The 14551-nt window shown below is 36.0% G+C and overlaps 1 protein-coding gene across 1 annotated transcript in view; it reads right to left on the bottom strand.

Moving 5' to 3' along the window:
- LOC121369181 (slowpoke-binding protein-like) overlaps positions 1-9212 on the bottom strand; it is a 33470-nt gene extending 24258 nt beyond the window's left edge. Inside the window, 9 exon segments of the mRNA XM_041494098.1 lie at positions 240-346; positions 1526-1611; positions 3222-3317; positions 3830-3940; positions 4582-4733; positions 6255-6332; positions 7268-7368; positions 7944-8014; positions 9081-9212. Of these exon segments, the coding sequence (XP_041350032.1) occupies positions 240-346; positions 1526-1611; positions 3222-3317; positions 3830-3940; positions 4582-4733; positions 6255-6332; positions 7268-7368; positions 7944-8014; positions 9081-9122 (844 nt within the window). The 5' untranslated portion in view covers positions 9123-9212.
- Between the last annotated feature and the right edge of the window lie 5339 nt (positions 9213-14551).

Raw genomic sequence — 14551 nt, 5'->3', positions numbered from 1 at the left:
CCAATGGGAGACCGATCCTAGATTGACCACGCATCAAGTGAGCACTTTACCACTAGGCTACGTCCTACCCCAGATATAACTATCTAACTCTCATAATGCAATGGAAACTAAAAAAATTTTTTTAGTTTTTCTCTTTGTAATAACATCTGACATCAGGTGATTTTTTTTTTAAGAAAGAGTTTTTAATTTAAAAAAACCCAATCTCATCTACTGAAAATGTTTAGAAAATCTCGACTCACCAAAAGATAAAGCATCCAAAGCTTCTCTGTCTCCTTTCAGTTTTTTCTTTAATACAGGGAAAATCCTAGATGTGTTTCCAAGAAATGAATTCTCATAGCCACACAGTCTAAAAAGGAATGATAATATATTAATTACCAGTAACTAAAATATAGTATATCTGCTTTGAAATAGTCAACAATAAAAGTCTGATATTATTCTGAGATTATTGCATATAAATGTACTAAGTTGTGGATGATACAGACAAGAGAAACTGTCAACTGCTATATGACTCAGTCTTTAATGTTACAAAATATTACAAAATGTTACAAAACAATGGAGTGTAAGACTATGAGACTCCACCATATGCGGTCATGTGAGATAGAAAAAGTACTCCCGAGGTAGTGGAAATTTCGACCTGGGATGAGGCTTGTCGAGTCCTATGGTCGAAATTTTCACCAACGAGAGTGTACTTTTTCTATCCCACATGACCACATATGATGGAGTCTTTTTCTCCCATTCATTTGGTAAATAAATCATTAGACAAAGATGACTGAACAAGTAACTTTTTTATTTAACCATTTTATCATAAATAAACTATACTATCATATTTGTCGTGTTTGTTTCATGTGATAAATAAAAGTTAACACTACAAATTAATAAGATATCTTTTAAAATGAAGTTTTAATAACAAAATATTAATTTAAAACTTTGTCTAATGACCTCAAGTCACCATCTCACATTAATATGATGCTATATAATTACCAACGACGTCATGTTAAACAAGTGCGCGTGATATCCCATGTAGGATACAAATTTCTTACATAGATTTCTTTCATGGGACAGCTCTGTCCTAAGGATGAGAGACTAACCAAGACTACATCTCTACAATTCCATCTTATGACAAATGTCAGGTGTTGATGTCAATAATTCAAAAGCTGTCAGGCAGTTCTCATTTGCAACAAGAGAGCTCATATCCCTGCAATCTTTGTGCACAAACCTATTTTCCCTGCCAGTGGCTCACATACTGGATTTCTCAGTACAATATTATTTTTCATTAATTTTCTTAAAAGTCATCGTAGGTCTGCAAAGTCAGCCAAACAAATATCATTCTTCAAGACACCAATTTTACTGTGCGACAGATGGGAGCTGTCAGAGGAAACGACTGACATGACATTTTTCCTCATTGCTGATTCCATCATATGACAGCCCCCACCCACCCACCATAACATCAGATGTTTAATTGTATTTCATTGTACAACATTTATTGTAGGACAGAATTACATTGATACGAGACAGCTTAAGGTACCTGCAAACTCCGTTCTCAAACAACACATTTCCTGAATGTATGTTGCCATTCCGAGGAAAGCCTTTGTCTTCTAGATACAGCAGTGCCTGCATAAAAACAAATTTATTATTGACATAGTAAAGTAAAGTTTGTTTATTTAACGATGCCACTAGAGCACATTGATTTTTTATCTTATCATCGGCTATTGGACGTCAAACATATGGTCATTCTAACACTGTTTTTTAGAGGAAACCCACTATCGCCACATAGGCTACTCTTTTACAACAGGCAGTATAGCACAAACCATGGCCTTTGTTGAACCAGTTATGGATCACTAGTCAGTGCAAGTGCAGAGCACTCACTCAGGGTTTGGAGTCCGTATCTGGATTAAAAATCCCATGCCTCGACTGGGATCCGAACCCAGTACCTACCAGCCTGTAGACCGATGGCCTAACCACGATGCCACCGAGGCCGGTTTATTGATATATACGCTCTAAACAGATTTAATATAAATTGAAATAAATTCTAAAATCTTATTGTTCCTGTATTTGCAAACCAAACAAATCTAAGAAGGATAAAAGCAGTACTATTAAATTAACTAACTTCATGTCTAACCTTTTTACTGAAAAAAAAAAAAAATCCTGCATTTACAGGATGCGAACTTAAGAATTTGTCTCCCCCAGCAATTTAAAGCCTGCCCACGGCAATTTAAAAACAAAAAAACTTTTGCAGCAAATAAATAACAGTGAAACATTATTTTGCTGTATGTAGACATTTCAAATGTGCAAATGTTAAATACTGGCAGATAATGTACATTTTCCCATCATTGAGGAGCTTTACTGACGGCACTTTTGTGCTGTTAGTGGAAGGAAGGAAATGTTTTTATTTAACAACACACTCAACACATTTTATTTATGGTTATATGGTGTCGGACATATGGTTAAGGACCACATAGATATTGAGAGAGGAAACCCAATGTCCCCATTTCATGGACTACTCTTTTCGATTAACAGCAAGGGATCTTTTATATGAACCATCCCACAGACAGGATAACACATACTACGGCCTTTGATATACTAGTCATGGCACACTGGCTGGAGCGAGAAATAACCCAATGAGCTCACCGATGGGGATTGATCCTAGACTGACCGCGCATCAAGCGAGCGTTTTCCCACTGGGCTACGTCCTGCCCTCTTAACATATTTGAAGGCAGTTTCTAAATGGCAAACTGGCACATTTTATCAATGCATAGAAATAATTTTTGTAAAAACAATAATTACAGAAATGATAGAGAAACCTACTTCAACAATTTTCGGTGACTGGTTACCAAGGAGATGTTGAGGCTCTGGTTGTGGTGCACTGGCTGGAGCGAGAAATAGCCCAATGGGCCCACCAACGGGGATCGATATCAGACTGACTGCGCATCAAGTGAACGCTCTACCACTGGGCTATGTCCCGCCCTGTGCTGTTAGTGATGCTCCTGACCTACGGTTGTTAAATGTGAGCCATGCATTTAATTCAGCTGCGCATGTGCAGGAATTTTAGCAGGGGGTCTAGACTGATGAGCGAAGCTTATAGGACGGTCGACTCATGCCCCCAGAAAATATATTGAAATAAAAAAAAAGATAATTTGCTTAAGCAAAGGGGGTTTCATCCCCAACCCCCTCCACCTACACACAAGCTTGCAGTATGATTTCACAAAGCACTATTCAATTACCTCTAAGACCTGTCTTCCGTAACCTTGTATCTGAAGCAAAGTTAGACCTCTGTTACGCTGAGTATATTTTTCATACCAGCTTTCAGCAAACTTTCTCTGAAAAAAAAACAAAAAAAGTGTCATAAGATAATTATTTTACTCAGTAAACACCTCTCCAATGAGCTGTTATAACTCACTCTAAATAGGAGCCAGTATTTGTGTACCTAAGCGTAATGTTTTCATAAAATGTAGTTGAAAGTGTGTGACTTCAAACTACATTTGTGCTAATTGTGATCACGTAATATTACCAATGGAGGCAACTTTAGAACTGTCTTTTACTAAATATCAAATTAAAGTGTTATTTTTGAAGTGTTATAGGATAAATGGAATGGAGAAAACTTGGGAGTGTTTCTTCTTTTATAGATACATTACATGTCCTCACAAGTGCACCTCCCCCACCCACCCATGCGAGTGGTCTGATCCGAACATCCCAACAGTATGTTAATCTGTAAATGATCAACCTTGTCTAGCTAATCAGCAAAGCCTCGACAAATACTGATTTACATAGACTTGTTGATATTTTTCACATTAAAAACAACTCTTGACGAATCGTCTATGTATTAACAGACCTGATATATGATATCCTTGAGTGACCCTCTAATACTGATTGGCTGAACTGTCACAACAAACTGCTGATCCACGGCAAAATCAAAATCATGAACCGGAAAAATGTAAGGATGCTGAAAAACACAAATACAAAATATTTATAGCAGAACTGTATCCATAGTCTTATTTTGCTGTTCCCTTTAACCCACCCGATACATACACACGCATTCATCAATACACCCACCCATCCATAAACCCACCCACCCATCCATTCATAAACCACCCACCCATCCATCCATCCACCCACCCACAAACCCACTCACCCATCCATCCACCCACAAACCCAAAACCCACCCATCCATCCATCCCTGTCTTCCTTCAATCCATTCATCCATCCATCCTACATGTCTAGAAAGTAAGTGACAGACAAAGTACACAAACACAGTAAAGTGCTGAAATTAACAACTGGATAGTAAAAATAAATACATTAAAAACACTACAAATAAAACAACAAATGTTCTGTATTCATGTATGCAAGGTTTATTTTGTTTAGCGACACCATTAGAGCACAATGACAAGAGTAAAATCATTGACTATTGTATGTCAGATATTTGGTAATTCTGACACATAGTCTTCTGAGGAAACCTGCTACATTTTATTTCTATTAGCAGCAAGGGACTCTCTATATCCACCTTTCCACACAGGACAGCACATACCATGGCCTTTGATATACCAGTCATGGGACGAGGAAACTATCACATACAGATAAACGAACCTGGAGTAGTGAGAAGAGATCCTTGAGGGTCTTGCTGGTGTCCGGTGTGAACGGTAACACCATTTTCGGGTTGTACGGCATTATACTCAGAATGTACTCCGCCCTTGTGTGTGCATCACGCACTCGAAACCAGTGCTTATCTATTCTGCTTCCTGAAATTAAATATCATATGTAAACACTGTCAGTGTACATTTGCAAACAACATAACCTGATCTAGTACATAGATAATAATAAGTATTATTAATGGGACATGGTAGTATGAAATATTTATGTCAATTTAGTTTATGACATTAAAAATAATACCTTTTTGTTATTTTAAAAAAGGTTGGATTATTTTAGTGTGTGGTTTTCCCTATGATAATCTGTGAAGGAACAATACATATTGAAATGTTTTACTTTTTTAAAGTTAAAGTTTGTTTTGTTTAACTACACCACTAGAGCACATTGATTAATCAATCATCGGCTATTGGATGTCAAACATTTGTCTTGGAGAGGAAACCCACTACATTTTTCAATTAGTATCTTTTATATGAACTTTTCCACAAACAGAAAAGCACATACTACGGCCTTTGACCAGTTGTGGTGCACTGGTTTGAACGAGACAAAACCAAATCAGTTGAATGGATCCATCAAGGTGGTTCCATCCTGCGACGCAAGCACCTCAGGTAAGCATTCAACCAACTGCGCTAAATCCTTCTCCAAAAAAATTAAAAAGTGTGTTACCAGCACAAGCTGGCAACGAAAGAAAAGGACTATTTGCTTAACAACACCTAGGCATATTTCAAGGCTCAAATGGCAATTGCTGTCATTGAAATATGAATCGTTGCATATCAGAGACTTTACTGATGGAAGTTTCTTGCTGTCAATTAAAGGAATAATTTCTATAGTGCTTCCCACAGGGAACACTTTTTTTCATGCTATGGAAGTTATTTATTGCCGAGTCAATTGTTTTCTAATTTGCACACAAAAATAGTGGGGGTTTTTGTTACTTCCAAAACAATTTTACTATTATTTTTACATCAAACGAGAGAGAGAGAGAGAGAGAGAGAGAGAGAGAGAGAGAGAGAGAGAGAGAGAGAGAGAGAGAGAGTCTCGATTGTTTTCTAAATTGTAGACAAAAATAGTGGGGTTTTTTGTTACTTCCACAACAATTTTACTATTCTTACATCAATCCAAACTGAAATTACTTGCAATTTGCTATTTTCGACACATGGTTAAAAGAGAGAGAGAGAGAGAGAGAGAGAGAGAGAGAGAGAGAGAGAGAGAGAGAGACAGAGAGACAGACAAAGAGAAAACTGCTGCCACCCAGGATACTCCTGCAGAAAAGCAGCAAGGTATATTTTATATGTCCTTTCTAATACAGGACAGCACATACCACAGCCTTTGATGTACTAGTCATAGGATACTGGTGAGGATAAAAAAAAAAACACCTCAGGACTCGAATGCAGCAAATGGTTGCAATTCCCTAGTCATGTGCTCCATTGCCCTGATAACTGAACATGGCCATAACTTATTTTGCGTTTTACTAAATGGTCATCATACTTGAATGTGACTCCTAAAAGTTGTTTTATTACAAAATTTCAGGCCTGAAGCTTAATATGAAAGCTTCAGGTGAGTGCTTTACTGACTGACCTCTTTTGTAAAGAAAAGACAAAAACTTTAATACATTGTACCTAATTCTTTAAACTGCTGAACATTGTCATACTGTGGATGGGACCTCAGATAAAACTGACACTTCATATAAGCAGTGTCTGAAAAACAAGAAAAAGAAATGAATACTTCTGATCAAAGAATGTTTTACATCATTACAACATATTATAACAAAAATCGAGTAAAAAGATCAAGCAAAAGATGCTCTATGAAAAGGGTATGTATTTTGCAGGTACTCCAATTAGCACAGTGATCGTAATACATAAATGTATTTCATTACCCATATGGTCTACAACATCATAAATGGTTACATAAATATTGTATTTTCCCTACGCTATCTTTGGTGTCTGGGTCATAACTATACCTTAAAACTGTTATGGCACACTTCTGACATCACAAGTCGCTATAGCATATGCAAATTTGCGAGTCGCGGTTTTTAAACTGACATCATTCGATGTCACTGTAATTGACATCGCTGAATATTATTTATGTTGATTGTGAAGTGATTACAATCATATTTCATGTTTGTTAAAATTCATAGTTTGTGAATAATAAATAAGTTACGGTACAACATTTGCAAGAGTGCTACACAAAATTTATGAAACTTGTCTGGGAATTGTTTTATACCCCTTGCTCTCGATCTGGGAATAAAATAATTCCCAAACTCGTTACATAAATTCTGTATAGCACTCCGGCTCATGCAATAATCTATAAATATATGTATTATGTACCGTATTTTCTCTAATAAGCACCGGGCTCCAATAAGCGCCGGGTCTGTAACACTTTGTAACAAAATAAATGCTGGGCCTCTAATAAGCACTGGGCCTCCAATAAATGCTGGGTAAGACAGCCAAAAACTGATTACACCCTGGCTTAATTTAAAAAAAAAGAGGAACTACGGTATATGTGTGTGTGTGTGTGTGTGTATATATATATATATACATGTATATATATATATATATATATATTATGTATGTATTTTGTAATAATCTGTTTAGTATAAACAAAATAACACATGCCGTTTACGTGTATTTACCTCGCACAGCATTTTGTTTCTCTGCCTTCTCTCTCTCCAGTTGCTCTGCTAGGGCCACGTCATATTCCCCAATACGTTTATAGGAGAACTGGTGTCTTCTTCTAAAATAACACATTTAAAAAAATATAAAAAAAAAGACCTAAGACAGTATAAAATATTTCAAAGAGCTTTTGGACTATCCCCCTCTGCCCCCGGTTTAAATACAGCAAATCCCAGTATTAATAATGGAAGAAACTAACTTAGGAGCATACTGGGACATTATAAAATATAAAACAATTTTTAAAATCAAACTAGGTGGACACAAATCCCAGCTACAGGTATGGCCCCTCCAGTAGAACAGCAAATTAAATTTGGCCATGCAGGCATGGATTCAGGTGGAGGCCCAACAGACTGAGCTCCTCTATTTTTGGTCAAACAATATAATATATTAAAGAATACACAACAAAAATGCAAATATATCCCATCCACCTGTCAAGGATCTTTAAATTTTACTTCATATTTTTGGTGCCCATCTATTAAAAAAATCCTGTATCCACACGGTGATACCTGTTGGTAGCCCTATTATCTCATTACAAGAAAGGAAAATGCATGTAATAATTGAGATAATAATCCATTAACATAAAATACCCCTCAATATTAAGTTTTGCAAGGAAGAAATAAATCAATAAACAGTTACCTGCATCTGCAAATACAAAATATGAGTAGACACAAAAGTGCCAGGAGAAAAACGCCAATCAAGATGGGTACCTGTCAAAGACAAAAACTAAATTTAAATTTCAGTACGCTAGGGATGTGACCACTGTGTCTTATCAGTGAGGAAAACATTACTCCCCCCCCCCCCCCCCAACCAACACACATATCCAACCTGTTATGTACAAGTTAACAAATAGTTTGTTTGTTTTGTTTAACAAGACCACTAGAACACATAGATTTGTTTTTAATCAGTCTATTGGATGTCAAACATTTGGTAATTTTGACATATAGTCTTACAGAGAAAACCTGCTAAATTACTGTAACAAGGGATCTTTTATAGGCACTATTCCACAGATAGAATAGCACAGATCACAGGCTTTGGTATACCAGTCGTGGTATAAGAAACTACAAATAATTGCATTCAGATGTTTCTTTGACAGATCTCTGGGCCATTATCAGGGAAAGTTCAGTCTCTTAATTTGACTTGGCTCAAGTATTCTGCTGTTCGAGAGCTAGACAAACATTTAGACAATTATGATCACTCTCTCAATCAGAGATAACTATACCGTATATAGTGAAAACATAGAATTGCTACCTACCACCGGGTAACCAAAGATTCCTGCTCAATAACCCTATGTTTGATGCTAAATACCATAACATTGATAATTTTCGTGTTCGCCGATAACGTATATATATCACATATTAACCATTAATACACACACTACAGGAAGAAACCCATCAGCACCTATGTATTTAAGGCAAGAGCTCCACCCGTTCCCCCCATCATTTATAATTGTTTAGGGTTAGGGTTAGGGATAGGGATAGAGTTAGGGTTAGGGTTAGGGATAGAGTTAGGGTTAGGGCCCCATGCCTCACTTTTCTATATATACCCCATCAAAAAATCCCTCTTTAGATCGATAACTAACGGGGGGAACGGGCGGTACACTTTCCAAATAATCAATGGGGATAGGGTTATTGTTGTATTAGATTGGGAATCGTTGCCATTCCATGCCTATAGTTTTCTCTGGCTGAGTGAGCAGTCATAACCATCCAAGTGTTCTAGCTCTTGAACAGCAAAGTACTAATAATTTGATAACACTGAATTTTGGTAATTAATTACATATATGTGATCCCGTAACCACGACAAAACAACATCAGCCATGATCTGTCTCTTCAAACAAAAATCACAATGTTTCCAACCAATAATAACACAATAATAAATGAAACCGAGTTTGTGAGATCCAAATTCACGTGCTAAGCCATTTTGACAGGTCTCATGACTAGTCACATGACACGAAACGAAACAAACCGAAACTTTCCGAATCCTTTACATAATGTGCCGAAGTATTCCGACTGTGTATTTTTCCGCTAACGAATATATCCGATTGTTCCCAAATGCTGTGTAGCTAGTAATCATTAAAGTGCTAGTTTAGGGGGAGGGGTTAATATGAAAAAATATACTTTTTATAGCCTGTACCATCTCAAAATATGGGGTTACCTTTTATAAAACTGGAATAACTTAAAATTATCCATATGTTATATGCTAACCCCCCTGTACATGGGGTCCAAAGATATCAAGTGGCTCCTAGTGTCCAAAAGTTCAGAATTTGCTAAACGTTAATATTATTAGCCTGTTTCAAAGATAATTTCATGTTGATTTATTCTGTATTAAGAAATGTAGGAATAAAAGCCTTTTTTAAAAACCATAATTGGAGATAGGTGTTTATGGAAGTACAATCCCCCCCCCCCCCCACACCACCACCACCACCACCACCACCACCACCACCAAATTCTACTATTCAAAGTAGAATCGATTTTTATAATATATTTAGCATAATAAACCTTTATTATGATGGTAGCTTTTTTTATTTTTAAAGCAGTTTTATTTGATTGAATATATTTTTAAAGGCTGCAATAATCCTTGGGTTTTGGTTAATGACAATCAACATTGATTGACTGTGTATATTGCATGTTTTGACACAAGTCACAACAATACGATGTTTTGACACATGTCACAACAATAATTTTCTTAAAGCCAGACAGTTGTTTATATCATATGCACTGCAAACCAATCAGACAATTCTTTTAAACATAAATCATCATAGTGTTACTTCTACTAAAAATAAAAATATTAGGGTTTTTTTCTGTCAAACTCTTAAAGGAAACAGTTGGCACTGAATTAATTTTTTTTATAAATGGCTTCAAAAAGGTTGACTTCAAGTAGTGGCCCCAGCCCAAACAGAGATATAAGATCAAAGTCACGGAAGATTATTGGTGAAGAAATATATATTGAAAATGCTTCATTGCCGGTGGGGAAACTTCCTGTTCAAAAAACAATCATCGAAGCCATGATGTATCTGCTAAAGGCAGAAAGAGCAGGTCAAGCTCAGCGATCAGTCACTAATGCTGCAAGAATTTTAGCTTACGTCTTAATAGAGCACTGGATGTTTTGCAATATTTATACTCAAACAGTGAAGGCTGTTACTCAAAGTATTGAAAAACTGTATATCAATTCAATTCAAATCATTTATTTCCATATATGCATCATACAGAAATGTACATAAACATAAACTAGTAGTGCTAATAATGATGCTACCATCATGAACATGTTATAATGTTACATAAAACTCTAAAATGAATTGCCTTTATGCATGAATATAAAATAACATACAGATATAAATGCATACATGAAAGAGAATAAAAGTATAGTTATGTGGTTTTGTTTTTAGTTTGTTCTAGACTGTGGTAGGGGGTCTAAAGAGTTCTGTCCTTCTGTGATTTAACATTTCATAGCACGACTGACCTATTATTACGGATATATTCCCTGGGCAGTCTAAGAGAAAAAACGATTTCTCTTTGTTGGTTAGATGTTGAAAGTCTGGGCAGAGTTGTTGTATTTTATTGTATAGGATATTTCGTATGTGGAAGTTTTGGGACATGTTGTCAAAAAATGTATTTCGTCTTCTACTTCTTGGTTACACAGTCTGCATAGTCTGTCTTTTCTGTCAGTGTTCCTATATCGTCCAGTTTCAATTTCAAGTCGGTGAGCGCATATTCTTAGTTTTGTAAGTGCCTGCCTAAAGTTTACATTTTTAATTTGGTTTAGATATTCGGTTAAGTTATATTCATCTTTAATATGTTTGAATATTTGGAGTTTTTCAGATTTTTCTAGTTTTATTGTAAAGTATTCTTTGAAATTGTTGTTAAGGGTTTCAGTTATGGCTTTTGCATTTCTTTTCATGCAGTTTTTGTTATTTTTTAGTTTAAGTGGGTCGATATTATTAATTTCAAACATAAAATTGCAATATGCATGCCAGCCTATGTTGCGTTGTGACTGTAGTTCTTTACTGCATTGTATTGCGTCATAGAGAATTGTTCTCGACGTTTCTATGCGTTCTAGGTATGCCCAGTATTTATATATATTGGTGTGTATGTTATTAATCAGTGGATATCTTCCAAGTTCGCTTTTGCATGCAATATTGGTGCTATTCTTTCCGACTTGGAGGTTTTACAAAATTTTGTGTGTATTTTTTCATATGGCTCGTTTTCTAATGTGTCCAAAAATGTGTGTTGGTTGTGCTTTTTTAATTTGCCGTAGAGTTCGCTGCCCCATACCTCACAGTTATATAGCAGGATCGGTTTAATAAGAGAGTCAAAAAGCTTATTATAAATATATGGAGGAGGGTTTGTCCCCCCGAAAGTCATATGTAATTTAAAAAGGGCCTTTGAGCCCTTCTTGCTTAGTTCTAGTTTTGTTTGTGTGAAGTTTCCGACAGAGTTTATGTTGCATCCTAAGTAAGTGTAGTTGTTTGTTTGAACTATTTCATCTTGTTCCAGGTATAATTTCAGATTAGTGGGGCTTTTTCCTTTTTGTATTATCATAGAATTTGATTTTGCTGGGTTAATATTAAGGTGCCATGATTTGCAAAAGTTACTAAGCGTGTTGAGGCATTCTTGTAGACTGTTGGCGGTTTCAGATATAAGGACTAGATCGTCGGCCCATAGCAAATGTGATATTGTTTGTTTCTGGAGCGTTACTGGTGTACATATATTTGTTGGAAAGGTAAGGTCATCTGTATATATGTTAAACATAGTAGGACTTAAACTATCCCCCTGTTTTACTCCAATGTTAGAAGGGAAGTGGTCTGATACCCCATTTGAAAATTTTACTGCCACTTCTGTCTTGTTGTACATGGACTTGATAATGTTATAAAACTTTCCGCCAAGACCAAGCCGTAGTGTTTTGAGAAGGAGTCCTCTCCACACCGTGTCAAAGGCTTTTTGGAAATCTATAAAGCATACGTATAGTTTCTTGTGTTGCTTTTCTACATATTTATTTATAATAGTTTTTAAAATGAAAATGTTATCAGTTGTTCTTCTGTCTTTTCTGAAACCTGATTGATTATCTGATAGCAGTTTTTTCTCTTCTAGATGACTGGTTAGACGGTTGTTGAGAATGGTAGAAAACAGTTTACCTAGGCAACTTGTTATAGTTATTCCTCTATAATTTTTGGGGTCCATTGGGTTTCCCTTTTTATGTATCGGCGTTATATATCCGTTAGTCCAGCTGGATGGAAATGTCCCTGTGTTATATACTGCATTAAACAGTTTGGCTAATGGGGAGCTTATTATGTCATGGCCAAATTTAATCATTTCATTGGAGATGTTTTCAGGGCCACATGCTTTGTTAAGTTTTAGTGTCTTTATGGCTATTGTTATTTCTTTTGTTGTGATGTGACTATCTAGGCATGTCTCATGTTTTTTTATTTTCCAGTGTTTTGAGTTCTTTAAGCAATTCTTGTGAGTTACTGTTTGAGTATGAATTAAGGTCACTATTGAGTTCCTTAAAATGATTGGTTAAATTATTAACCATTTCATCAGGTAGCTCAGCACTGTTAGATGCGTGTTTATTGGTCATTTTATTTATTATGTTCCAGTATTCTTTTGGGTTGTTTTCATTTAGATCTTCTAATTTTGTATATAGTTCCTCTTTTAGTATTCTTTCAAGTTTTTTATTGCTTCTATGTAGTTTTTTCTTTGTTTTCATTAATGTGTTACGTAGTGTTGTATTCTGTGGATTTATTTTCAATTTTCTTGCCAAGCTCCGGAATTGTGACTGGAGTGCACTTATATTTGTTGTTTTTTGTTGTTTTTTCCTTTTGTGTTTTGTGGTTTTGTGTGTGTGATGTATGGGTGATACTTTAGATGCTGCCAACAGCAGGATATTGTTCAGTGTTTCAACACTATTATTAATATTGTCAGCAGAGATGTTGGAATTCATAAAGTTTTGTATTTTTTCCAATGATTTTAACGAAAGGAGCTGTTGTTGATAGGCTGTTTTATTTTCTGTGTTGATTCTGTGTTTTGAATTCAGTTGTTGTAGTTTAGGTGGCTGTACTTTATTGTGAGATACTTTGCCTTTAATGATCACTGATAGGGGGGAGTGAATGGAATTTGGGGTAATATTTTTAACGTTTAGGCTGATGATATCGGACAAATAATTACTCTGACAGATGACATAGTCTACTGCACTTGGGCCTTGGGTATTGAAACAGGTTAATTTTCCTAAATAGTCGCCAGGAGTTCTTCCATTAAGTATTCGCATACCGGTCGTTATGCAAAAGTCTGTTAGTTTTCTGCCATGTGTGTTAATGGTTGTGTCCTGTGATTTTCGGTTGCGTGTGATATAGTCTAGTATATAGTCTGTTGGTACGGGTATGAAGTCATTTGTGTCATGTGGTATGTAATCATTTAGTATGGTAGTTTTGTCTGCTGTTCTGCCATTTGTGTCTCCCATTATGAGAACAGACCCTTTTATGCTATATTCAGCTACCTCAGCTTCTAAAGTGGAATACTGATCTTGGAAGTAAGGCGAGTCTGATGGTGGAATGTAAAATGAACATAAAAAGGTGTCTTTGTCCCTCCCCAGTACCTGTCCAGAGATTCTCAACCAAAGTGTGTAATCGTTGTTGTTATTGATTTCAGTTATATGTTGGTGAAGCTCGTTTTTATATAGGATAAGCAGACCTCCAGACCCTCTACCACATGAACGCTTCGAGTTTTTCTGACAATGTTTTATTTTAGAGGTATACCCTTCTATCGTGGTTGTAACACTACCTATGTCAATTTTGTGTGTGTTTGTGTGGGTCTCCTGTAGGCATATAATATCATGTGTGGAAAGTTGTTCCATTACTAGTGGGCAATTTAATTTGTGTTTTAAGGCATCAATATTCCATGACAATATTGATAGCAATTTAGCTGGGTTTACTGATGTGCCTTTCATAATATGGGGAGAAAGAGCTATGTTTGCAAGGTAGACGACAGAAAATCCAACATAGATGAAGTCACCCTAAACTTGTAGGTTTGTATGGTGATGTGAGTGTATACATGTCCACATCTGCACACACACGCCCACACACACACACACACACACACACACACGCACACACCACATACATATACACCCACTCACTCACACATATAACGGTACAGTGATGCATACACAATGTTTCTATAGCACCAATATGCATGGGTTAGTCTCATTAGTCTTATAATATAGTTAAATAGCACATGAATAATAACATCAGATAT

Source organism: Gigantopelta aegis, chromosome 3, assembly GCF_016097555.1.
Source record: "Gigantopelta aegis isolate Gae_Host chromosome 3, Gae_host_genome, whole genome shotgun sequence".
In the NCBI taxonomy this organism is placed as follows: Eukaryota; Metazoa; Mollusca; class Gastropoda; order Neomphalida; family Peltospiridae; genus Gigantopelta; species Gigantopelta aegis.
The sequence above is the reverse complement of the archived record's forward strand: the minus strand, read 5'-3'. Positions and strand labels throughout refer to the sequence as shown.